The sequence below is a fragment of the Sycon ciliatum genome, chromosome 11 (genome assembly GCF_964019385.1).
Source record: "Sycon ciliatum chromosome 11, ocSycCili1.1, whole genome shotgun sequence".
Classification (NCBI taxonomy): Eukaryota; Metazoa; Porifera; class Calcarea; order Leucosolenida; family Sycettidae; genus Sycon; species Sycon ciliatum.
This window is the reverse complement of record NC_088653.1, coordinates 51,011-78,896: the sequence shown is the minus strand read 5'-3', so window position 1 is coordinate 78,896 and position 27,886 is coordinate 51,011. Positions and strand designations below refer to the sequence as shown.

General features: G+C 48.5%; 2 protein-coding genes across 2 annotated transcripts in view; both read left to right on the top strand.

The window, feature by feature from the left end:
• LOC135827294 (slit homolog 2 protein-like) overlaps nt 1-27,121 on the top strand; it is a 190,935-nt gene extending 163,814 nt beyond the window's left edge. The window contains exon 15 of the mRNA XM_065339819.1: nt 25,093-27,121. Within this exon, the coding sequence (XP_065195891.1) occupies nt 25,093-25,367 (275 nt within the window). The 3' untranslated portion in view covers nt 25,368-27,121. The remainder of the gene's footprint in view (nt 1-25,092) is intronic.
• On the top strand, nt 17,113-19,588 carry LOC135827582 (uncharacterized). Its single transcript, XM_065340049.1, has 2 exons — nt 17,113-17,801; nt 18,504-19,588. The coding sequence occupies exons 1-2, from the start codon at nt 17,283-17,285 to the stop codon at nt 19,350-19,352; spliced, it is 1,368 nt and encodes a 455-aa protein (XP_065196121.1). The 5' UTR covers nt 17,113-17,282; the 3' UTR covers nt 19,353-19,588.
• Nucleotides 27,122-27,886: the final 765 nt, after the last annotated feature.

Here is a 27,886-nt window from a genome sequence, read left to right as displayed (position 1 = left end):
GCCTCCTTAGAGTCAACATGAACAGTCGTCGGGATCAGGTGCACATACTTCGTCAGACGGTCCACAAAGGTTAGAATGGCGCTATGTCCTCGGCAGGTCAGCGGCAGTGCCATGATGAAATCCATGCTGATGTCTGTCCAGGGCTGTTCGGGGACTGGAAGGGACTGCAACAGTCCTGCCTTGGTCTGGCTACCCTTTACGCGTTGGCACCGGTCGCAAGATTTAACGAAGTCCTTCACAGTACTTCTCATGCCTGGCCAATAGAAGCATCTGCTCAGCTTCAGGTAGGTCCTGTCTCTCCCCTGATGGCCGGCCGTCAGGCAATCATGATTCTGTTTGAGCAGTTGCAGGCGTACCGGACCGCGAGGAATGCAGAGGCGAGCATCGCCCGATGTTACTAGGTACAGCCGCCGGTCCACACTGTTCCAGACGTATCGCTCATGCATGGCGTCTTCGCTGCAAGCCATCAAGCGCTTGATTACTGGCGAAAGCTCTGGGTCACTATCATACCCTGCTGAGATCTGATTCGCAATTCCTTGATTCACATCCAGAGAGAACTCGATTCCATTCAGTTCCAAGTCTGGTCGACGTAACAACGGGTCTGCTATGTTACACTTCCCTGGCTTGTGATGTACCGTGTAGTCATAGTCGGCCAGGAATTCAATCCATCGAGCCTCTCTCTTGGTTAAGTTTGGTTTGGTCCTGAGGTAGACAACTCCCATGTTGTTGGTGTAGAGTTGAAAGTGGCGAAATAGGTAGACTCGCCAGCACTGCAGGGCGTACACTACAGCCAAAGTTTCTCGCTCGGCGGCCGTGTAATTCCGTTCGGCAGAAGACAGCTTTCGGCTCACGTAAGCCACAGGATGCCAGGACTGGTCCTCTGCTTGCTGCGTTAAGACTCCTGCCACAGCAAAGTCACTTGCGTCAGTCTCAACGCGGAAATCCTGACTGACGTTTGCTAGTCGCAACACTGGTGCATCCAGCAGAGCAGACTTCAATCGCTCAAATGCCTCCTGTCGAGTCTGATTCCACTCGAAGCGCACATGTTTCCCTGTCAGTTCCTCCAGGGGTTTGGAGATGGCCGAGAAATGGTTAATGAACCTTCGAAAGTAATTAGCGAATCCCAGAAACTGTCTTACGTGCGTGACCGTCGTCGGGACAGGCCAGTTATGCACGGCCTTGATCTTCTCTGGATCTGGAGAAATGCATTGGCCGTCTATCCGGTGCCCAAGAAACAGAACGTCTGTCCGGCCGAATTCACATTTAGACGGTTTGCAATATAGCTCATTCCTCCTGAGGGCGTTTAAGATGGTTCTGACATGATCGAGGTGCTCCTCCCATGATTTGCTGAATATGAGGATATCGTCTAGAAACACCACAACGAATTTACGCAGGTATGGCTGGAGGACACTGTTCATCAAGGTTTGGAATGTTGCCGGGGCATTTGTTAGGCCGAAACCCATCACTGTGAACTGAAAGTGACCGAATGGGGTATTTATTGCTGTCTTCGGAATATCTGTTTCTTCTATTCGAATCTGATTGTAACCGGACCTCAGATCTAGCTTGGTGAAATACGCACTGCCTTGGACGGTATCAAAGAGGTCGTCAATATTCGGTAGGCATGCCTTGTTCTTAATGGTTATGCGGTTTAGCTCACGCCAGTCGCATACCATTCGAAGTGTTCCATCCGCTTTCTTTACGAAGAACACAGGGGCTCCGTATGGGGATTTGCTGGGCTGAATGAATCCTCTACGGAGCAGCTCGGTGAGCTGAGCTTGAAGCTCATCCATCTCTGGTTTTGGTAAACGATATGGTGCACGAGATGGCGGTTTAGCTCTTTCTTCCGTTTTTATCTCGTGATCTGCGCCTCTTCTGGGTGGCAGCTTGTTTGGAAGCTCATCGGGAAAGACGTCCCCGAACTCCTTCAGCAGGTCCTTGAAATCCTTCTGATCCTCCCTACCCGGACTATCCACCGTCTGTGGCTCGTCCGGATCTGCTGTCACATACGCTAGGATTCCTTCTGCGCCACCTCTCATTGCATGCCTAGCCTGCTTCCCTGAGATGAGGAACGTCTCGATCGACGGGTTGGATTTGTCCGTGCCATCACTTTCACTCGGTTGACAGATGATGGATCCACCCTAGGCACCGGCGGATTATGCTAGTTATATGAGGAAATTGTGCTACTAGCACTGCTAGTTATTTGGAGCGATTATGCTAGTTATAATGCTAGCAGTGCCGATAGTGCTACGAAAATGTCAATCCATACGGTGGGAAATAATGACTTCCCTATGCAGTCATTCGGAATATGGCAGTATCACAGGACAACTCCAGACCTGCCAGACTCTTTGCCAGTACATGGAAGCGAACAAATCTGTGATGAATCTTGAAATCTGCATCCACATACCGCAGAACCACTGCAAGTGCCTCTCCCAGGCGGGAAGTTCCATCAAATATGACAGCCACATACGGTGCACCTGATATCTCCTTCTTTAATTCATCTTCCTCCTTGCAGTGCAGGAATGGAATCAGCTGAGCCATGTGAGTGCTATATGTTAAACCTCCGTAACCACTCTCCAGGAGAGGGCGCAGGTAATCCACCTTACTGAGCGGAATTCCAGCCTTTAGGAAAGTCTCAACAACGTTGGCCCGCCGAACAACATCTTCGGACACAGCTTGTGACAGACCGCTTCCCGCCAGGTCAGACGTGCTTTCACTTGAAAACTTTTTCCACGAAATAGTTATTGCCTGTTGGTGAAGTTTCGCCCGTTTCTTACTCTCCTTTCCTTGCACATGTCGTTGGCTATTCACATGCGCTTTCACAATGCTGTGCTTGATACTGATCGTCAAGTTACAAGCTGTGCAGTAGAGTTTCCCCGCAGAAACTGAGAGGTCCTCCCCTGGGAATTCTGCTATCCGATCGTGGGTGCTGCGTCGAGGAGCTGCGGTGGATTTCCCAGCTGACACTCTCACGCGCTTTGCTTCCGAATTCTGGCTCGAGTCGCTTGACTTTCCACTTCTTGCAAACGACCTTTTGCGGGCAATAGCAGCTGGTTGTGCTGCTGGAAGACTGTCGGCTGCCGCGTTCTTTTCCAAGTCAGAGCTTCCCTCTTCGCAAACAAAGCCATCACTCTCACTGCTCTCATCTTCTGTTTCAAAACCAGAGCCTCCGTCTCCCGTAGCTGCCATCGGGCCAACAAATTACGACAAGCTACGACAGTACAACTAGTTTGCTCACTTATAGCGAAGGACTCACCACTTTTATAATTAATTTCACTGTCAACAACGACTCAACATGCTAAAGTTGAAGGCCAAAATAATTACAAACTACCGTTCTTACTTGGAAAAGACTCGCCGTATCATTGACATTGAACTTCAAGACAAGCATTGCAAATTTGGAAATCAAATTTGCAAAAAGTATGCACAATGCTATATTTAGCTCCAAGTACAAGTCAGTGCAGTTTGAACAACTCCGTAAACGCAGTAAACAGTGCCAAACACGCTTCTGGCAACGGTGGCATCCAGCATACACTTTCATCTTGACGGTGTGCTAGTTTCACACATCAATTGTGCTAGGCAAGGTCACATTAGGAGGCTTTATGCTAGGGCAGTGCCGGTCTTCCCCACATGGGCCATTATGCTAGTTATTATGCTAGCATTATCCGCCGGTGCCTAATCCACCCTCCAGCTTGATTTCATTGGTACGAAAATTGATCTGTGGGTTCGTCCGGGTCAGCCATGGTTTGCCGAGGATCACGTCATACCGCGTCATAGGGAATACTAGGAACTGTTGGTGCTCGCTAAAGTCGCCGACTACGGTCTTCAAGCTGTCCGTTTTCGTAATAGGCTGTGAGCGGACCGATCCATCAGCAAGTGTGACGTTCAGGACGTCGCTACCAGTTGTTGTGGAGATAATGTGCTTCTTGACAAGGTCAGTTGAAATGAAGTCGTGGGTTGACCCAGAATCCAGTAGCATGGTAACGCGACATCCATTTATCTTGCCCCAGACGCGCATAAGGTCGTGTTCGTTGTCGGCGGAAATGCTCCCTGTGCTGGCGGTTATTATTATTATAGACAACACCTCATGGCATGAGAAGAAAATCAGCCAGTACGGGAGATGTGGGTGTTAACCAACCATGGTGAATAAAAGAAGAAAAGTAATGGTCAAGACGGAGAAGCATGGGAGGGACAGGTGATGGTGAATCTAGTGAGCAGATTTAAATGCGTCCAGGGTACTGGCATTGCGCGTAGTAGCGGGCAGCGCAAGCCAAGCAGAGTAAGCAACAAAGAGTGGAGAGCGTACAAGGGAGGACGTTTTAGCCAAGGGGAGGGCAACAGAGCATCTCATCTGGGAGCCATCTGTGATTCGGAACCAGTTATACACGTTAAGATGAGGAGGATGTAGAGCTAGTTTAAATTTGTGAGCAAAGGTGCAAATTAATTTTTGACGGTGGGTCGACAGTGGGCAAGCATTTGCAAGGACATACAGGGAAGCAGAAGGGTAGACTAAACAGGATACGAAGAAGTTTTCTATGGTGGATTTCGAGATGCTCAGCGAGAACCGAGGACAAGCCACACCAGCTAACAGCAGCGTACATGAAAAGAGGCAGGATGTACAGTTTGTAAAACAAAATTTTACATTTGAAAGGAAGATGGAAACAATGGGGACGTATAACACCTAGGGCAGAGCTTGAACGGCTGCAAAGAGCATCAATATGGAAAGACCAAGAGAGACGATCATCAAGCATTATTCCCAGGTGTTTATGGTTGGAAACAACCTTTATGGGTTCTGGGAAATCAGGATGGTGTAAAAGTGACATGGATGAGATTGGGGGAAGGAACATTATTTCGGTTTTAGTCAGGTTGGGTCTAAGTCGCCATGTTTGCATCCAGCGTACGACACTGCATATCTGAGCCGACACTCGAGGTACAAGAGCCGCTGAGGACGAGGATGCTGACAGTAGGGTTGTATCATCAGCAAATAACGAGACACCTGGGTCTATAGAGGGTAAATAATTTACGTATGCTACGAACAAAAGAGGTCCAAGTATGGAGCCTTGGGGAACTCCAGAAGACACTGGTAGAGGATCAGAGTTGATGGAGAGGGCAGAAACAAACTGTGATCGGCTACTCAGATAGGACTCTAGCCAGGACAGAGCAGGGCCAGACACACCAAAGACAATATGTAGCTTGGCAAGGAGGCCACGATGCCAGACAGTATCAAAGGCCTTTGCCAAGTCAAAGAAACAGAGAGCAATATGGTGTCGAGCATCACGAAGGGTGGCAATGTCTTGTACTAGACGAGCTAGTTGGTCAGAGGTTGAGTCGTTGCGCCGAAAGCCAGATTGGGAAGGGCTAAGGCATGGTGAAATGTGGCAATACAACTGGTCGTAAAATACCTTTTCACATACTTATTGGACGATAGTTTGAGGCTTGTGATCGGGAGCCTTTACACTTGTAGATGGGCGTGACCTAAGCGATCTTCCAACGATCAGGAAATACGCCGGAGGAGTAGGAAAGGGTTACTTCATTAGGCCGGCCAACAGTATCAGGTGACGAATACTTGACAGGCGAGGCTTGAATTTCGGTCTCCTCGAGGCGTGGTTCCTCATTTGCTAAGGGGCTGAATTTGTTCTGAACTTTGATTCGTGGCCTATTCCTGGGTGCTCTCGTGTTCGCCAGTAGTCGCACTCCCTTCCTTACTGGCGTCCATCGTTTAAAGAAGGCTTGCTTGTGGCGTTCCTCCCTCCTTCTGGACAGAATCTGGCAATATGGCCGGGTTTCCTGCAGGTGAAACACAGCCTTGAACGACCCTCTGGCTCCCTGGTTTCTCTCCCACCGGATGGTGTTGGTTGGCTTGACCAGGGTCCAGGCTGGCGCCTCTGATGCCCTGGTGCGCGCACTGCCTTGGCGTAGCTTGCTTGGGCTAGCCGCATCGACTGGTCTGCTGAGACCGCAGCTCGTATGGCTTGGGCCAAATGTTGCGGATGCTCCCTAAGTACCTCACCGCTTAGGCCCTGAGCCAGCCCACGCGTGAACAAGATAGCTCTGGAGTGGTCATCAAGCTCGGGAACTTGTAAGCTAAGCCGCGAAAATTTGTTGATGTATTCGTCAAGAGTCTCATCTTGGTGAAGAGCGAATAAGTCGATGCGCGCCTGTTCCCTGTCATAAACCGGGCCGTACACTTCTCCCAGCTTGCTCTTCAGGTCTGGCCAGTCGGAAAACAGCGTGTTTGCCTCCTGAGAGGCGATAAACCAAAGACGAGCGTTGCCCTCCAGAAAACTCGCCGCGTAGCTCAAGCGCTCCTCCGCGTTGTCCAGCTGCAGGGACTTCATGGCGAGTTCGATGGCGAAGGCCCACTCCTTGAACTCTCTTGTATCTCCACGAAACACAGGCGGAGACTTAACATGGCGCATGCGTGGCCTCTCTCCGCTGGGAGCTTGAGCACGTCTTGGCTTTTGATCTGATCCATCGCACTGACCGAGTGCGATAAGGTGATTCAGACGCTTCTGAATCTCGAATATACCGTAGGCGACTAATGCGGCCACTGCGCATAGCCCGAACATGACGAAAAGAAAAACCATCCTCTTGCTACCAGTGTAACAGTCCAACTAACTTCAGTAGTCATTCTTGGAATAAGCAATGATCCTTGCCATAATGCATTCTTATATACATGAACAAGCAATGATGGACATAACACCTAACAGCAGCAGCGTGATAACAGCAGGTGATAAGTGTATCCTATTCCTAGTGTTAGTAGTAACAGTGAATCTGTTACAGGCGCAATAGTTAGAGGCGCAAGACGCAGAAGCCTAAGACGTTGAAGCGCAAGACGTAGAAGCGCAAGACGTAGAAGCGCAAGACTAAGAAGCGCAAGGCGTAGAAGCAGAGGAAATGAGAAGGGCAATATTGGTTAGCACGGAAGAAGTAAGCGGCGAAACTGTGTGGAACCCAGAGATCGAATGTAGGTTATCTGGTCCAGCGTCCGCCCCACGAGGCAGTGGCCAAGTGACTGTGTTGTGTGTGACAGCCCAGATCGGCAAGCTTGGTGTTGAGAATGTAAAGGTGAAGCCGTTCGGTGCGGAATCAAGCCAACAGCGGATGGACAAGTTCGCCATCACGATCCTGGGTAGCTCCGCGGTCATTCCGGTATGTGCTCTCGTGAAGCCAAAGTTAGAGCTTCAACTGAAGTGCGCAAGCTCGCAGACCATTGCTCAGTTGGCAGAAATGGTCATCACTCGCAATATTCCACCTTGGCCACCGCCACAGCAGCGGATGACTCGTTCTGGGCGTGTAGTCGGAGCCCCCGTCGCTTCTGACTTGTGAGTTGTTGTACGGCGGTGAGAAGCCCTTTGGTTGTGACACCACAAGTTCTCAAGAGTGAAAGGCCTTCTCGCTTGTGACATTGTGTTCGTTCCAATGCAGTTGTATCCCGACTCCGCCGTGCCGCTGATGTTTACGACGTGGTATACGCTACAGGCGCTATGTGCGGTTTGCTGTGTGCGCTGTAGTTGTATGTTGTATGTGTATGCTTTTCTCATATACGCTGTCATTTTCACGCTCTAACTACCTGGTGGTTTTAGTGTTAGTTATTCATCCATTCATTGTTATTAGTCGATGGAAGTGAAATATACTGTTGAGAATAAATAGTTTTCTTCGTTCGTGTGGTCGTTTGTTCCTGACACTTTAGAGAACCAGAGGGTTCACAACATGCGAAATAGTACAGTCAACTAGTGAATTGGTGGCAACTTGTGGACAGCTCACCCTGAGAATGAGTTTGGAACGCCTTGTTTTTTGATATATCGCCCACAGCTCCATGAGCTTCGCCTCCATTACTTCTGTGCACTGGATTTTCGGCATCGTGTCACGCTCAGCAAGCAAATAAAATCGAGTCTACTACGGCTTGAACAATTCGAGTTCAAGTACGAGAATTTCAGAAGCAGGCGAAAAGTCCAATCGACAACTGAAATTGAAACACGGAAATCCACACAGCACCAAACAGCAAAAACACCAACAAGAAGTTGAAGTCCGAAAGCGTTGGAAGGCATAAAAGCTAAAAAGCTAAAAAACAGCCTTCTGCACCCGTCCGAGATCTGAGTAAAACGTTTACGCAATTTTTTAGATTTCGTGCCATATGACGTCAGTCGACATGGCAACTTTAACAGGAACGCAACAAAAAGCGTTTTTCTACGTAGTTTGTAAGGACTCTGAGTTTTTTTTAGCCTTTTAGCCCTGTACACCAGAACAGATGGCCATGGGAGCGTACTTCGCAGAGCCTCGTCCAGCGGGCTGGAGGGGACGACCAAGACACACACTACCGACGCTACTACAAGATGATGCCAAGCGGATTGGACTTTCCTTGTCAAGCAAAGTCGATCTGGAGGCGTTCCGTGCCCTTGCTGCTGACCGAAGCGGTTGGGTGGGCATCTGTGCCCGAGTGGTGTCGGCACCCTAGTTTTTGTCTTCTTTTCGCATATTTCTTCTTTTTTTTGAAACTGTTATGGTCTTTTGTATCTATTCGAAGTGGCTTATGCGAACATTTTTGGCTGGTTTGCATGATTCGCATGCCCATTAATGCAGCTGCAGGCCATGCTGATGTCTACGCGAACAAGCACATAATAATAACACCAGAATATTTTCGGAGGTTATTCTTCTATAATAATTGTAGATATTTCAAATTTCTTGTTGTCTACCAGATCTTTATTATTTTTACAATTTTGAAGGACGCTTCACGCAGCTTCATTACACTTGAAAAGTTTGCAGGCAACCTGCCTACACTCAAGAGAGTACTGCATATCATACATATCCATTAGAGGCATCGTTTCAACGTTTCGGTCTTCATTACCATCATCAGGAATGAAATGGACATGGAAAAAACAGCAGTATAAAGGAAGGAAGCAAAGCACGATACCTAGTTCCTGCGTGCCGTCCCTCAACCTTCCGTTGCTGATAACCAACATCCTACAACTCAGCAACTTCCCAGAATCAGTTATTTTTTCGGCATGTGAACGAGCTATGCGCCCTCGACGGGGCAGAGAGCTGAATAAATATCGCGTGTTATGAACCCCCTTAATTCCTCTTAAATGTCAGTATCGAGCGACCACTTGGCACGAGGACAACTATTTACTCTTCAACAGTATATTTAACTTGATCGAATAAAACAACTAACACTAATAACGCCAGCAATTAATAGCATGCAAAACACAGCGTCCATGCAAAACACATGCAGATAAAAGAGGACATAACAGCGTATACAGTAAAAAGCGCACACAGCGCATATAACGTATGACAAGCAGTAAACATCAGGAGTGCGGCAGAGTCGGGATACAACATTACAACGAATACAATGCCATAAGCGCGAAGGCCTTTCCCACTTGAGAACTGGTGAATTGAAACATCCTCCAAACCAAAGGTCTTCTCACGGACGTACAACAACTCAAATAAGGCAAAAACGATCCAGAGTCTGATTGCACACATCCATAAATGCTGAACCCATAAATAATTGTGATACATATTGTAAACCATACGAGGTGTTGGGTCCGAGGAAGGACGACTGATGACATTTTCTCCAGACATTACAACGGAGAACGGGAACCAGTTATTGGGAACGACATTTATTATAAACGACGAGACAAGAGACCAAGACGAACGAACGACTACGTTGAAGAGAGCGAGAGCTTATTGCAGAGAGCGAGATTATTGACAGAGAGCTCGACCGAGAAACAACGCACTATAAAGGGCCTGGGTAGCTATGGCAAACATGGGAGCGCAAGTAGCTACCCAGGCCAACGGAACGAAAGGTGAGTATGACGTTGTACGGGTGCATGCAGGCCCGCCAGCCAAGGAAAGGTTGAAGGTGAGATTGTACGGGAGGAGGCACCTAACATACCTCCCTGAGCAAAAAAAGAACCCCAACCTCGCGGAGAATAACAACACGAGGAGAAAAATAGAGATAAAAATGACTGAGGAAAAAAAAACACACTCACACTGCACGCGTCCACGGATCGCACAAAAGTATTTACTTTCATGCATTACAGTTAGTGTTCCTGTTCTTCTCTAAGTCTAAATCAGAAACTAGACGTGACGAGGAACCTACTTATACTGCTGGCATGGCTAAAAATAGCGTAGTTGCACTTCTGCTTAACATTAAAAATTAGAGCGTGGCTCACCATGAACAGACCTCTAATTTACTAATACACATACGCACACACACACTCCAAATTCACAAAAAAATAACCGAAAGTAAATTTGACGACGAAGGACGGATGAAAACGAAAGAGAGAAACAAAGAAAGTAGCTGACTTGCATGACTTGGACGAGACGAGGTTGACATAGAAGAGACGAGGTTGGCGACGAGAAGAGATTAACGTGACGAGACGAATGCCGGGCGGTAGTGGACGACTGGGCATGGGATGATCTTAGGGTCGCTTGTCGATCAATAGTCGGGCGCCAATTTTGGGTCCGAAGAAGGATGACTGATGATATTTTCTCCAGACATTACAACCGACAACGGAAACAAGTTATTTGGAATAACATTTATTATAGACGACGAGACAAGAGACCAAGACACACGAACGACTACGTTGAAGAGAGCGAGAGCGTATTGAAGAGAACGAGATTATTGACAGAGAGCTCGACTGAGAAACAACGCAATATAAAGAGCCTGGATTGCTATTGCAAACATGGGCGCGCAAGTAGCTACCCAGGCCAACGGAACGAAAGGTGAGTATGACGTAGTACGGGTGCATGCAGGCCGGCCAGCTTTGGAAAGGTTGTAAGTAAGATTGTACGGGAGGAGGCACCTAACAGAGGTAAAAGAGAAAGCCATTAATAAAGAAGAAAAAAGAAGAGGTTATTGTACCATGCCAGACGGCTATTATTAAGTCATGTACCAATTGTAGTACATGACGTAGTAGTCACGCACCAGGGGGTCTGACTACGAGCCCAGAACCCCTTCATCTCCTGCTGCGGTAGTGGTGGTGGTAGTACCGGTGCTGACTGCTCAGACGCTGGGTGCTGCTGGACGATAGCAGGTTGTGCCGCATCGGCAGGCCCAGGAGCCACGTCCTGCGACGATACTTCTAATGGCACTAACCTCTGGATCGGCCGCAACAGGGTACTGGTACTCACCTTAACCTTAGCAACCCGACACTTGCCATCTCGAAGAGGGAATAGCTCGACAATCCGTCCTAAACGCCAGAACTGCTTGCGCTTGGTGCCATCAAGAACAAAGACATCACCCACAGCTAAAGGGCGCGACAAAAGGTACCTCATACAGAAGGAGTAGGTTGCACTTTTGAAGCTCCCGTATATCTTTCTTGGTAGAGCCAAGCCGGCATCAGGCCGGACTCGAGGTAGTTTCCGTAGGGTAGCAGTAAGTTTTTCTAGTAGTGCTCGTAGAAATTGGTGACCTCTGCCATGCCTGGGGTGACCACGAGAACAAACACTCGCGCGACTGCCCTGAGTGATGAAGAGCTGAGGCTGATGGCGTCGTTGCCGGGCATTGAGTTATCTGTAGTAGAAATCCTGAAAACGTTGGCCGCACTTGTCTCGGAATCGGCTGATCGAGAGATGCGCCTAAACAAACGGATTGACAAGCTGTCAAGGCAGCTCAAAGATGTGAAAACGAAGAGTTAGTGTCTCTCCTAGAATCCGCCATTGCCTTGCGAAAAGCTACCCTAAGGCCAGTTCAAACACAGCAGGGTACGGGTGCGGGTCGACCTTCGCGTAGGCGTACCAAAGCAGGCAGTGCGGGCACAGGTACTCGAAAGCATGACACCACGATGTCCCGTAGCGTCCCCAGCAACATTTCCCGAAGCGGTGACGAGTGTGAAGAGGATGGCAGCGTCCCCTGCAACATCTCCCGTAGCAGTGACGAATGTGAAGTGGATGGCGACCAAGATGCAACCTGTGTGGCCGAAGACAGATTCCAACCAGTCCAGAACTCAAAGCGGAGCAAGAAGCAGTGCGTGCTCCAGGTGATCGCAGATGACAGCTGGAAGATGGAGTCGTCACAGCCTCCCAGGGCGAAGGAAGCTGTGCTGTACGTTAGCAACCTAGGCGGCCGATGCACCGAGGAACGCCTCAGGGAGTTTGTGCAACACACAGTAGCTGCGGTTGGGACATCTGCGGATGTGCACGATTGCAGTATGCACGAATCAGCAATGGGCAAAATCTCAGCGAAACTGACAGTTGATGCTGCAACAGTTTCTACAATTACCGCTGCAAACTTCTGGCCCCGGCCACTTTATGCCAGGCAATGGCGTTTCAACGAAAGCAGTGGAGCACGCCATGATAACTCTAGCCAACGTGCCAAAACTGATGACATCACCAAGTCTGACCCTCCTCCTCAGAACAATGAAAGTCTCCCACCTGCCGACCCTCTCCCGAGCAATGACCAGTAAGACGTTGAAACTGATGGTTACGAATGCCTTTGGTATCCGTTCAAAGTTTGGCGAATTTCAGCATACCCTTCTGGCATCTGATGCACGTATTGCTGTAGTCACAGAAACCAAGCTGATCCTGGATAAGATACCGCACGCCGAAGTGACTCTTCCTGGGTACTCCACTTCAGTAAGACGAGACCGAACACCACAGGGTGGAGGCGTGGCTGTGTGGGTGAAATCCAACCTAGCTTTTCAAGAACTGGAAGCTGTTCCAACCCTTGATCAAGAAGATGTATGGCTTTCTATCCGCATAAGACCTGGCCGCAAAGTTGTCTTGTGTGCTGCCTACCGTCCAGGGTCTCTTCCTGGCAACGATATCAGTATGGTAGATTACTTGGACCAGACCATTGACGTTGCCCGGGTGGATGCACAGCACCTCATCATCGCTGGCGATTTCAATGCGCACAACACTGCCTGGCTTGGCAGCAGTAGAACAACTCCAGCTGGGGAGAAGCTGGAGGACCTCTGCGCACTACATCACCTCCAGCAGCATGTGACGGAGCCTACTCGTGGAAATGCCCTCCTCGACCTCATCATGAGTGACCTGGGCAACCCGACGGTCCGGCTCAGCCCCCCCAATTGGTATATCTGACCACGCCACCATCTTGGCAGAATTCAAGACAGAACTATGTCGAGAGCCCAAGACGGCCAGAACAGTCTGGCAATATGGCCGCGCTGACTGGGACAGACTAAACCACCACCTTAGGAGTGTGGACTGGGATGCCCTCATGTCTGAGGATGCAAACAGCAGCTGCACCAATATTACCTCTGCGATCATAGATGGAATGAACCAGTTTATCCCGTCCCAACTTCTCTGTACTCGGCCCTCTGATCCCGTATGGTGGACGCCAGCTTGCAGCAAGGCCGTGAAGGCGAGACAGAGTGCCTCGAAGTCCCTCAAGAGATGACCAGACTCGCCCCAATGTCAAGCTTACTATACTCTCGCTGTCCACCGGTCTTCTGATTGCCTACGTGATGCCCAGAATCACCATCTAGCAATAGTCTGTGCACGACTCCAGACCGGCACGCAGCCTTCGAGACAAACAGTGGTGGTCAACCATCAAGCAGTCCATCGGAACCTCCCGAAATAGCTCCATCCCGATTCTTGTCGACCCTGCTGGCAAAGAACATGCCACGAACATCAAGAAAGCAAACTGCCTCGGTCACTACTTCGCGGAGAAATGTAGCCTTGGTGCCAATGACCTGCCAGACACACCTCTGCCCCCTATTCGCCAACGCACAGGCAATAGCCTGAGGACCCTACACTTCCGCCCTGCCACAGTCCAGCGAGCTCTCAAGAACCTGGACGCTTCTAAAGCAACTGGCCCTGACGGCATTCCGGCACAAGTGCTCAGGAAGTCAGCGCAGTCACTCGCCAGCCCTCTGGCAAAGCTATTTCCCAGTGCTTCCAGGACGGGGTGCAACCTGCATCCTGGAAGATCGCGAACGTTGTCCCTTTTTCAAGAAAGGCTCCAAGCCTACCCCGAAGAACTACCGTCCGATTTTCCTCCTCTCTATTCTCTCTAAGGTGATGGAGGCCATCATCAATCGCAGCATCACTAACTTCCTGGAAAGCAATCAGGTCCTCTTCGGACGGCAATTTGGGTTCCGACGCGGCCTCGGCACGACTCATCTTCTCCTCTCACTTCAGCATGAGTGGAGTCGAACGTCCAATGCTGGGGTTGTGACCTGGGTTCTTGCTGTTGACGTGGCCGGCGCATTTGACAAAGTGTCGCACCCAAGTGTAGTTCACAAGGCCAAATGGATTGGGCTAACTGGCCACCTGCTCTCATGGTTGAAAAACTGCCTAGAGAGCCGCCAGATCCGGGCCGTAGTTGGTGGACACAATCAGCCACACACGCTTTCCGAGCAGGTGTGCCTCAAGGAAGCATCCTGGGGCCCACTCTCTTCTTGATCTACATTAATGACGCTGAGGACCACCTTCCCCAATCGACCAGCCTTCCCGCGTACGCAGACGACACAACGCTCTACAAGTGTATTCGGTATCTCGGCAACCTTGCAGCCGACTGTGATGATCGCCAGACCGCCGTAAATGCCCTTGCTGCCTGGGGTGCCAGCTGGCGATTGACATTCGAGCCCGCCAAGTCATACCTACTCCACGTCAGCCACCACCGTCGGCCCTGGGACTGCCCTCCGGTCACATTCCAAGGTGAAATGGTTTTTGAAACCCAGTGCTGAAGCTACTTGGGATAGCCTTCGACAGTCAACTGACATTCTGCCAGCAGATTCGACAGTCAGCCCTGCGCACGATACAGCGACTGGGCTTCCTGAAGAAGGCCGCAGCAGTGCTTGACCCTGGCTGCCGACTCACGGTCTACAACGGCTTTGTTCGCCCAGTCTTAGAGCATGGCATGCTAGTCTGGATGGGTGCTTCTCAGACGGTGCTGGCCCAACTCGATGCTGTACAGCGGAGAGCCCTGCATCTGATCGGCGAAGGCGCTTATCTGCCAAGCCTCGAACTCCGGCGCAAAGTGGCTGCTCTCTGCTATCTGTACAAAATCCACTTCCTGACAGGCCCACAGATGCTAACCCGAATGCTGCCTCCCTCCCAAGCAGTACCAGACCACGACCAACATCCTGCCAACACAAGGCAGCAGGCGCGGGTGGCGGCCGGCCACCGCTACCAGCTGCAGTCTGATATCCCAGCCAATTCTCGCAGCAACGTCCGCCGGTCGGTACCTGAAGGAGTGCTGGACACTGGAACCAGTTGCCTCGCCAACACCTCCTGGATCAGCCTGACCAGAAGAGGTTTCAGTCCTTCAAGTGCAACGTCCACCGATTCCTGCGCTCAAGCCACTGGGATTGGGCGACCGACCGGCTGTAGGGACTTGGCATGGTGGTTTTCTGGACGTTACTGTGAGAGAGCGAGTCTGTGCACAAATATTATGTATGATTACGCGTCTGCGTGAATGTGCAAGTGTGTGTCTGTGTGTGCGTGTGTGCGGTGTGTGTGTATGTGTGTGTGTGTGGTGTGTGTGTGTGTGCGTGCATGCGAGCATGTGTGTGTGTGTGTGCGCGCCTGTGTGTGTGTGGGGGGGGTGGGTTTGTGCACATGGTTGGTATGTGGTGTTTATGTGAGCGTATGATAATAATCTCTTCAATAATATTAATATCTTTATTTTAAGAATACCCAGCGCCGGCGAACGCCTATCAGGTTGATCTCCTATTTGAACATGCGCAAATGTGTGTGTATCATGTACCCTAGCTCACTTATAACATTTATTATGTTATACACGTAGATCATGTCCATGATGCCTTTCCTCTGCGCAGGTCGACCACACTATTGTTTTTGTAACATAATTATTACTTCTGCATATGCATTACATACAATAAAACCTGTAACTAACGACCACCGTGACTAGCGACCAGCCTGGTACCATGGACCACTTGACCAGGCACGGACGGTCTCACATTCAAAATTCACTATGATAAGCGACTACCTGCTGAACGCGACCAGCGACCACCTTTTATTGGACTCAAAAGGGTTAACAGAGGACTGGTGGAACGAGATAGACACCTTAAAACAAACACAAACAGCTTCAAGTTTAGTTCCATGCTTTCGCTTATCAGAATGTGACCAAACTGGATAACTTGAATGATTAATAGTGTAGAAACAATTTCGAGGGAAAAATAATTTTTGAAAAAATCACACATCAGGCCAGGAGGCCCAGTCCGTACGCTGATGCAGCAGCCAGCGCGCTGAAGGGTACATGTACTCAGGGCCAGGCCCAGGGGACACTGGATGACACAGTGGGTGCAAATTCAGAACCAACAGTGAGTACAAGCCAGTCAGCAAGCAGTACAGCTTCAGCACCTGAAACTGGGACACCTCAAGTTTCTTCACCTAGTCAGGAATCAGCCAAACCAGACCAGCTTAACAAGGAGCTGGGAACTGTTCACTGCCCTCCAGATGACAAGGGAGGCTTTATGGTGGCCAAGGGACGGAAAACCTTCAGAGTGCCAAAAAAACTTGTTGACTTTTCAGGAAATGAGCTCCTGACCGACTCGGACATGGAACAGGAGGACATGGTCATGGGTAACAACGAGAGCAACGACCGGCATATGACAGTTGGCGAACTCACCATATCGTATTAGATCATGACCAGTGTAGCTTTCTTAAATGTCTGTAGCCTTAGGAGAAAAGTAGCAAAAATTGAAGACTTTATCTCAACCCGTGGAGTACACATCCTAGGCGTTGCGGAAACTTGGCTGTCAGCCGATGTAACAGACAGAGAAGTAAACATTCCTCATTTCAGTGTGTTCCGCAAAGATCGGGAAGGCAGGCAAGGAGGCGGTGTTGCCTTCTACTGTCATACGTCCTTGCAAGTCCGTCGAAGACGTGACCTCGAGTGTGAGCTGGAGATGCTGTGGCTGGAGATTCTAGCCCCAGGTCGACCAGGCAATGAGACGGTCTTACTGGGCTGCTGCTATCGACCACCTAGCGAATCTGCGGGCTACTGGGATGGGCTGGAGTCAAACCTAGAGACTGCCTGCAGTGGACCGCAGACCACAACTGTGCTAGTAGGAGACTTCAACGTAAACTTTAATGATGCCCATGCTGTGACTCCTTTGCATCATGTACTCAACCAGTTTAACCTTCGCAACCACGTCACATCTCCTACCCGAGTAACCAGCAGTACTGCCACACTACTCGATCTATTCTTGTCTACCACCCCGATCCAGGGTGTTTGCGAGACCATACATTTGGATATCAGTGACCACTCTGCAATACTTGCCAGGCTGCCAATTTCAGCAAGTCACCACTTGAAGGGACAGCATCTGCGCAAGACTCGCTGTTTGCACAAAGTGGATTGGAATATGTTTACATGTGACCTGGAGAAGACGCTAACTACCTGTGACTCTGTCTGTGTGGATGTGCTTGCGTCGTCACTCACTGCGGGAATCCAGACCACTCTAGACAAACATGCTCCACTTCGGGAACGGCGCCGCAAATCTCGACGTCCTTGCCCCTGGATTACAGATGAGTTAGTGGCAAGTGTTCGTGAACGGAACCGGGCGCATCGTCTCTGGCTCCGAGACAAAACCGATCAGAACCTTCAAGAAGCACACCGATCAGCTCGCTCCAAAGCACGGAAGTTGGACAGGAGTCTGCGCAACTTGTACTTCACTAAGAGATGTGATACATCAGATCAACGGCAACTTTGGGCTGTCATGAACGATATCACAGGCCGACAGAAGACACGGAAAGAACCTGAAGCGCCGCTTGAGTCACTCAGTAAATTGTTTGGAGACATTGTGCATGACCCTATGCGGCCACCTGAGCTGCATATACCACATGGTCCAGCCTCTGCATCTAGCTTCTCAACATTTCAGCCGGTAAGCGTGTCTGATGTTGCACAATGCTTGCAAACTGTGAGTCCTCACAAAGCATCTGGGAGTGACAACATTCCTGGAATTGTACTGCAGCAGTGTTCACATGTCCTGGCACCTCCATTTACCACCCTAGTCAATGCATCCTTGACATCAGGTACTGTGCCAGTGTGTTTTAAAACATCACACATTAGTCCACTGTTCAAGAGTGGCGATGCAACATCCCCTACTAACTATAGACCAGTGTCATTGCTCCCTATTCTGTCCCGGATTTTGGAGTTCTTTGTAAAGAAGCAACTCACAGCATACCTCACGCAACATAGCATATTACCTAGCAGTCAGTTTGCCTACAGGAAAATGCACTCTACCGAAGATGCATTAGTTCTAGCCGCCAACCGTTGGCTGTTGGCCAAACAAGAGCGAAAATACACAGGTATTGTGATGGTTGACATGTCAAAAGCGTTTGACCGTGTCCAACATCAACGTCTGATTGATAAACTATTCACCCTGGGAGTCAATGGCAGAGTATTGTTATGGTTGGCTAGCTATCTGTCTGGTCGTACTCAACGTGTCAAGGTGTGTGAGGCTCTTTCTGATGCAGTCCCATGCTCAAGAGGTGTGCCCCAAGGCAGTGTTCTTGGGCCGCTTCTCTTTGTCCTTTACACGAGTGACATTTCCGACGTCATACCTTGCATTGTTGTTCATCAGGAGTTCGCGGACGACATCATCCTAGATTATTCTGATTCAGATCTGGACACTGTTTGCAAGACGTTGACTACGGCTGTGACACGTCTGTCTGACTGGCTCTCCGAAATTGGGCTTCTGCTGAATACCGGCAAAACCCAAGTCATGGTAATTCAACCTCGGGGACTCACTGGCGACATACCAGTCGTGAAATGTAAGGATCAAGCCTTAACTGTTACCTCCACTGCCAAATACCTTGGCGTAACCATTGATGACCAGCTATCCTGGCAGCCCCATGTCTCCAGTGTTGTGCAGAAGGCGTCAGTCGCCATCAGCCAGCTATGGCGCCATGGGCGATCTCTGCCCATAAGAGCCCGCAGACTTTGGTACATTGGCATTGTGCAAGCACGACTAACATACGCATCCAATGCATTCTTCCCGTCGCTGATACAGCAGCTGCAGAGTCGTTTAATCAAATCCAGCAAATCCGGAATTCGTGCAATTTTCCGACTCTCCAGCCGTGCATCCACAGCCCCCCTCCTCGTGCGCTTATCTATTCGATCCCTAACTCACATTTTTAACTACAAGGTTTTATTTTTTGTTTTCCGTTGCCTACATGATCTTGCAAGTCCTCTTTTCTGCACCTACTTTCAGTTGATGGCTAACACAGGCCAAGCATCCCGGGATGATCGCCGAATTACTCGAGGACAGGAGCAGCGGCTACTGCAAGTGCCTTTCCTTCCTGGACCTTCCGGTCGTCAGTCATTGACATTTGTGGGAAGCACTCTTTGGAATTCCCTTCCCAGCGATATTCGCCTCCACAGTGCGGCGGTTGCCTTTAAACTGGCTCTGAACAGAATTAATAATTTGTAACCACCTTGCTCGGCATCCCTACACATTACTGCATGTTTTCTCGGTGTTTTCTTCACTGCATGCTTACACATACACACACCCATTTGAATTATATACAAACTTTGTGCTTTGGAATTATCATGATTGTTATGATTCTTTTTAATATTTCCTTCTCTCATAATATTATATTCGTTCTTAGCAGAAACCGGAGGTTTTTCCTCTGGTGAGAAGGCAGAATTGCCTGTGCTCTAAACGAATTCAAATAAAAGAAACAAACAAACAAACATGTTCAGGTTTCTGCTGGCTGGGGCTCATATATATATAATATACACACAACAACAAGGTTGTCAGTTTCATAATACCAAAAGCTTTTCACCCATTTCCATCAGTAGTTACATGGGAATGAGCAAGAACGAAAACGAAGCCAGAATTTATACTGGGGGTAGAGAATCAGCAAGAATATTCTTACGTGCCTCAAGTTCACACTACACTACCATAAGAATGTATGGAGCAGTGGAAAAATGCGGGAAACAACACATGAGGGGAATGCAGTACCAGAACAAGCACGTTGTAAAGTTGTCAGTCTGGTTGCAGCTTGAACAGCCGTAGCACCTTGATGTGCTTCTTTTGTCGACACAGTTCTGGCCTCAAACTGCGAATGTACAGCGCCTCCAGTGTAAATCGGTAGGCGCGGTTCCGGGCTGGTGTGATGACACTGAAGCTGCTGTTGCGTTCCTGCAGGATGCATTCAGGTTGCGCCTGCAAATGCTTTGTGATGGCGCTATCACTTGTTGCCACACGTTTGTCAGGCGGCTTCTTGTTAGGGACCGCCGAATTATGCTCGAAAAGGGGGCAGATTCTGCTCGAAAAGCAGTGAAATGGGCAGAACCATACAAACCTCATGGCGGGAAATTCCTCGAATTCTGTTCAATTTCTTCATCCACATACCAAACATGCATGAAACTTACCAGAAAATGTACCGAATTCTGCCAATTTTTCTGCCGGCATAATCCGCCGGTGGCTTCTTCTTGTATAGCTTGTCTGGGATGTGCTGCTTGATCCTTTCCGAGAATCGCTGACATGCGCGTTATATAAATATATATAATTATATATACTCAATCTGCGGACAGCATGCTGTTTCGTTCTATTTGAACTCATCAGCGCAGCACAGAGAAAATGAGGCCGAACCTGATAGCAATGGAAATAAAAATTTCCATACAGGCCCGAACGTACCTTGCCAGAGTGCTAAAACTGACAAGTCAGTGAGCTCTGCATAAAGCAAACAGCAAAGGCACTTCCCCAAGCAAGAGTGCTCAACTGCTACAAGAGCAGGAGCGAAATACTCAATCTGCGGACAGAACTCTTTCGTCCTTTGTGGACTCGTTAGAGCAGCACAGAGGAAATGAGGCCGAACCTGATAGCAATGAAAATAAAAATTTCCAATCAGGCCCGAACGTACCTTGCCAGAGTGCTCAAATTGACAAGTCAGTGAGCTCGGCAGAACGCAAACAGCAAAGGCATTACCCCACGCAAGAGTGCTCAACTGCTACAAGAGCAGGAGCGAAATACTCAATCTGCGGACAGAACTGTTTCGTCCTTTGTGGACTCGTCAGCGCAGCACAGAGGAAATGAGGCCGAACCTGATAGCAATGGAAATAAAAATTTCCAATCAGGCCCGAACGTATCTTGCCAGAGTGCTCAAACTGACAAGTCAGTGAGCTCTGCATAACGCAATATATATATATTTAAATAGAGAGGTAAGCGAACAAAATGAATATACACACAACAACAAGGTTGTCAGTTTCATAATACTAAAAGCTTTTCACCCATTTTCATCAGTAGGTACATGGGAATGAGCAAGAACGAAAACGAAGCCAGAATTTATACTGGGGGTAGAGAATCAGCAAGAATATTCTTACACGCCTCAAGTTCACCTTACACTACCATAAGAATGTATGGAGCAGTGGAAAAATGCGGGAAGCAGCACATGAGGGGAATACAGTACCAGAACAAGCACGTTATAAAGTTGTCAGTCCGGTTGCAGCTTGAACAGCCGCAGCACCTTGATGTGCTTCTTTTGTCGACACAATTCTGGCCCCAAACTGCGAAAGTACAGCGCCTCCAGTGTGAATCGGTGTGCGCTGTTCCGGGCTGGTGTGATGACACTGAAGCTGCTGTTGCGCTCCTGCGGGATGCATTCAGGTTGCGCCTGCAAATGCTTTGTGATTACGCTATCACTTGTTGCCACACGTTTTTCAGGCGGCTTCTTGTACAGCTTGTCTCGGATATGCTGCTTGATCCTTTCCGAGAATCGCTGACATGTCTAGCGCCAGAGGGCTCAAACTACAAAATGTAGCGGGCATTGCGCGATGCAGCAGCATTAGAGCAGCCTACTGAGAGTGCTCAACAAGGCGAAAGCCGAGGAGCGTGATACCCAATGCTGTAGACAGCAAGCTGTTTCGGCCATAATGGCTTCATCAGTACAGCCACGAGCTAAATAGGCCGAGCTACCAGCCATGGTGCAAAGGAGGAACCACAGACAAGGCAGCTCGTCGCTCTAGCACCAGAGTGCTCAAACTACAAAATGTAGCTGGAATTGCGCGATGCAGCAGCACTAGAGCAGCCTACTGAGAGTGCTCAACAAGGCGAAAGCCGAGGAGCGTAATACCCAATGCTGTAGACAGCAAGCTGTTTCGGCCATAAAGGCCTCATCAGTACAGCTACGAGCTAAATAGGCCGAGCTACCTACCAGCCATGGTGCAAAGGAGGCACCACAGACATTACAGTAGCTCGTCGCTCTAGCACCAGAGTGCTCAAACTACAAAATGTAGCGGACATTGCGCGATGCAGCAGCATAACGCAAACAGCAAAGGTACTACCCCACGCAAGAGTGCTCAACTGCTACAAGAGCAGGAGCGAAATACTCAATCTGCGGACAGCATGCTGTTTCGTTCTTTTTGAACTCATCAGCGCAGCACAGAGAAAATGAGGCCCAACCTGATAGCAATGGAAATAGAAATTTCCAACCAGGCCCGAACGTACCTTGCCAGAGTGCTAAAACTGACAAGTCAGTGAGCTCTGCATAACGCAAACAGCAAAGGCACTTCCCCAAGCAAGAGTGCTCAACTGCTACAAGAGCAGGAGCGAAATACTCAATCTGCGGACAGCATGCTGTTTCGTTTTTTTCTAACTCATCAGCGCAGCGCAGAGAAAATGAGGCCGAACCTGATAGCAATGGAAATATAAATTTCCACTATGGCCCGAACGTACCTTGCCAGAGTGCTCAAACTGACAAATCAGTGAGCTCTGCATAACGCAAACAGCAAAGGCACTACCCCACGCAAGAGTGCTCAACTGCTACAAAAGGAGGAGCGAAATACTCAATCTGCGGACAGCATGCTGTTTCGTTCTTTTTGAACTCATCAGCGCAGCACAGAGAATATGAGGCCGAACCTGATAGCAATGGAAATAAAAAATTCCTATATATATGTGAAGTGGTTGCGATGGTTAAACTGGTTGAGTACATGATGCGAAGGAGTCACAGCATGGCCATCATTAAAGTTTACGTTGAAGTCTTCTACTAGCACAGTTGTGGTCTGCAGTCCACTGCGATAGTCTCTAGGTTTGACTCCAGCCCATCCCAGTAGCCCGCAGATTCACTAGGTGGTCGATAGCAGCAGCCCAGTAAGACCGTCTCATTGCCTGGGTGACCTTGTCCTAGAATCTCCAGCCACACCATCTCCAGCTCACACTCGAGGTCACGTCTTCGACTTACTTGCAAGGAAGTATGACAGTAGAAGGCAACACCGCCTCCTTGCTAGGCCTTGACGGATTATGCTAGCATAATTTTTCGCATAATTCCTACCAAAATCGAATAATCGCATAAGTCGAGGCAAATTGCATACGAATCGCATAAAATTGGAATAATCTGCCTGTTCGCATCAAACTCCATACAGCTGTACATGTTCTACAAGACAGTAGATGCACCAGGAAGTCGTAGGTTTACGATAGAAAACTACTCCCTTGATAATATGTCCAGTCCACTACAATCAGTGACGGTCGTAGCTACATGTATATGTAGGTCGGACGGTGCGTTGACCCCGTTGAACTTCTGCTACTTGGTCCGACTTATTAAAATGTGCGTTTCGCTTCGAACGTCAACCAAACAAATTCAAATAATCTCAGGACGGAATAAACTTTACAGCTACCTAACACTATCCTTCAGTTGTCAATTTGTGATGTTCAAGAAGAAATGGCTCCAACTCCAACGGAGGCAGCGGCTCGGGATCCTAGTCGACTCGAGAATTTTGCGTCCAAATTTTGTCGTCAGAGGACTCCTGTTGCTTCTCGCGCAACACAGAGAAGGCCTGATGCTGAAATCAACACCCCGCTGCGATGGGGGATTGTCACGGAGTACCAGAACCTCCTGGGCGACCGTTATCCAGTGCCTCCTGGCGGATTCAAATCACTGCAATCGCCGTTTCCTTGGCAGAATTTCAGCAAACGCGTCACCCAGAAACTCGTGCAGAAAGCACCAGCATCGCTCCGTCCAGTTTCCTGATCTCTCTCGCAGTCGTTCACGATGTGGCGGTCGACGGATCAAGATCACAGAAGTGATCGTCGAGAAGTAATTAGCTGATCGAAATAAATAACCGGCCTTGAGGTCGACTTTCAGACGACAACCTGGCTGGAAAACTGAAGCGCAGAAAGGGTGAATTATCCGGCGGATACGGTGCGGAGTGCTCGGAGCCGCGATCGCGATGCGTCACAAGATCGCCAGTCTCCGTGGCCAGTGGATTCGTGAAACAGGCAGGAAAGAGCACGCGCGCATGGTCTGACTGCATGACATGTCGACACAGATCAGACTCATGATCAGTAGACCTACGCGCCCGGTACACGGTAGTCAGAAGTGATTTTTTATGCGTGGTGGTTTACTTGTTCGCCTCATTTGAAGGTGTCGTGGGAGCTTCAGGCGAAAACACCTACAGCCACCATTCTGGTAGTGGTACTGCACGAGGAGAAGGCGAAGTCGATCGTCTAAATCGTGCCTATGGAGTGAAAAAATCAAAGAAGCGGAGTGTAGCTTGGAGGAGATGAAAAAAAATGTCGACGTTTTGCAGGTTGACGCACTTGCAGATGCGCCCTGAGACACCAGAAGCGATGAAAACTAGAAGGTCAGGCCAAGAAACGACACAGTAGTTATCTATCTACCGTCTCTTGGTTGATTTTTTAGTACAGGTGCTCCTTTGTACATATGCTTGAGTTTTGAAGTGAAGCGTACATTTTAATAAGTCGGACCAAGTACATTTTGTACTACAGACTGTGCAGTACAACGCCCTCTACAAAAAAATCCCCCTGCTATTTTGCACAGAACCATCATACATAATACATTAGCAGCATATGTGAGCATAATGCGGCATAATATGATAACTTTTAGTATAAAAATAGCATAATTCTGCAATTTTTTCTGCAATGCGAAAAGCATTATTTCACGAAAATATTAGCATAATCCGTCAAGGCCTACTCCTTGCCTGCCTTCCCGATCTTTGCGGAACACACTGAAATGAGGAATGTTTAGTTCTCCGTCTGTTACATCTGCCGAAAGTACCGATAAGAGAAAGGGATGCGCTTAGAAGATGTGCACCAGCTACATGTTTTTCCCTAGGCAATAAAAACATGGCGAACGTTACAGGATAATGTATTCGCTAATTCATTTCCTCTTAACTTAATAATGCCTTTCTTTTTATTTCTTCAATTTCAGGGCACGAGTTGTCGATTGGTTTAGGTGGAGGTGCCGGAGGGATTTTAGTTATCATCGCAGTCATAGTCATCATCTGGTCACGACGTGAATACAAAGCTAGTCGTTCTAGAAGGGAAGAAAAAACACGGAGCAAATTTCATCAAGATGTGTTCTTCTCCGACTCCAAGCAGACGACAGGTATGACGTACTTCTCCAATAATCCAGCTTACAGCTCCAAACAGGAGCGTATATATGAAGAAATTGATATCCCAGATGAAATCAACACGAAGTCGTAGTAAATTGTCAAAGTTAACCCTTTTCTTTGACATGTTCTAAAAAGCAGCATCATGAAATGTAAATGTACGTGGGGCTGTAGTAGAATAGAAGCGTTAATAGTATTAGTAGTAGTAGTAGCCATGCCTAGATGTGTTTCATAGGAAACAGCTGCGGTGTACCCTTGGAATTACCTACCCAGATGTCTTCTCGAATGCAGATTTATATGCTGTTACTGGCCAGTGCTCTGTATCTGAAATGGCCAAGCGGGACAGGTGGAAGCTATTAGGACATATATTACGCCAGCCAAGTGCCATCCCTGCAAATGTTGCTCTCACTGCTTTCTGTACATATGCTACCAGTCAGCCCTTTCGAATAGGTGCACCCCGCTCTTGCTTCACCACAAGTCTCCAGCGAGACGTCCGCCTCACACCTATCTGCATTTTTAAGCCCAGCTGCCTTCGTGATCTTGGCACCTATGCCCGCGACAGAAAACAATGGAGTAACATCTGGTCAGCCATTTAGTCTAGTACTGCTCTTCTTAAATTTGACCTTTATTACAAGACTCTTCTTTTTCATTTCGCTCTCCCACTCTCACCCACACATGCTCACGGTTACGTCTGCCGTCGTGAGTCCCATTCGGGACATTTACGAGAATAATAATAATAATAATAATAAGTAGCCATGTTCTTCATTTTCTCTACCCTCCCTCACTCCTTTTCACAACTCAACATCATTCTTATATTATAAATGTGTGTAGTGTTTTTCCGTCTGGCATGGATTTTCTCGCCTATTTGCAAGCATAAAGTTTTGTTAGTCATGCATGCCAACATTGCGCCAAATGCAATTGACCCGAATCCACTCGAGTCTTACCACATTCACACATATGGAGGAGTCTGCTTTTTCAAGCAAATCCGCCTTTTTCGCGCACGTACTGCTATTGGATATTTACCCACACTCACGTGCCATACCCTGTACCCCACCTTCTGTCACTGCTGGTAATTTAAAAATAACTAAGTTATCATTTTTGCAACATGGAAATTGTGGGCACACGTTATGCGATGGAGACCACCAACTGAACAGTCAAGCGTGAACAATAATTATAGGACAAACCTGACAAGGAGTACTGAGCAAATCCACAGCAACAAAGTGTGGAGGTTTTGTGCTAGGTTTTGCATGTATGGCTGTTCAAATTCTGGTTTCTTTGGGAGACTCATTTGCGTAACTTAAGCCCACAATTTACACATTACAATTTGTTCCTTGGCCCACCTGCCAAATTCTTTTTCATTTTTGTTGCACATTTTACCCATTTCATTTCTTTGTGCATATGACAGCCATGATTTCTTGTTTTTATAGCTCTACTTACTGGAACTGGTATTATTACCTCTCTACTGTACACTGTGCATTGCCTTTGTTCATTTCACTTGGGATGTCCTTCACCTGATGATAAATCTTGAAAAGTATTCTAGTGAACCGAAAAAATCCAAGATGTTTCTGAAGTGTGTCTTCATTTTAAGTAATATCACTAGGCACCGGTGGATTATGCCAGCATAATTGTTGGCATATTTTGGTTAATGAAAGTTTGGATCATAACTTGCCTTTCTGAGGTAGGAGCATAACTGTAATAGTTTTACCTTGACACTTCTTGCTTGTCTTATGGTAACACCTTGTGTTCCTACTATTCTCACTCCTGCGGTTCTCGCCTTTCTTTTGTTTTATAACCTCTGGTTTGAACATCATTCGTTGAATTTTTCAATCAATCAAGTCTATACTGTTACACTGGTAGCTTGAGGATTGTCGAGATCATCGTTTGCCCTTTGACGTGCCTTGTGCTCCTGGCCGCTACTGCTCTGCTATACGCCGCTTTCCGTGAGATCCGCCGCGCTCGGGACAACGTGGCTGCTACAGTTGGACGACATCAATTACCTGCTACATCAAGCTCAAGTCCTCCGGATCTAGCCCCGTGTCGATCGCGTTCTCTCTCCCAGACAAGCCCGAGCGTCAAACGCGTTACCAGAGAACCGAATGTTTTCCATGGCAACCCTTCCGAGTTCAAAGAGTGGGTATTTACGGTCGAGTTAGCCTTGAAGTGCTCACCTCAAGGTGACCGAGAGAGCCAAGTTAACTTTGCGGCTAGTTACCTCGCTGGGAATGCGCGTCTTTGGCTAATTTCTTCCATGGAAGCAGATGAGCAATTTTCGGATTGGTATTCTTTGAAAAGCGCCCTAGCGCGAGTGTATAGCCCGCACTATGACGGGGAAAGAGTGCAGTTGGATATGTTCTCTATCCAACAGCGTAGGTCAATTGAATCGTACGTAACGGAGTTTTCTCGGCTAAGTTTACAGGTGCCGGAACTTGACGAACTCTCCAGAGCCTTGCTATTTGTCAATGGCCTGCACGGTAACATGCGGACCTTGGTAGTCAAATAACACCCCACTACACTGTCAGGCGCCGTTCAGTCAGCGCTAGCAGTCGCCTCAGACAGCCGATTTCAGCGCAGACCACCACTGGCGACCGCGCCGGGATTTGCACCACCATTAGG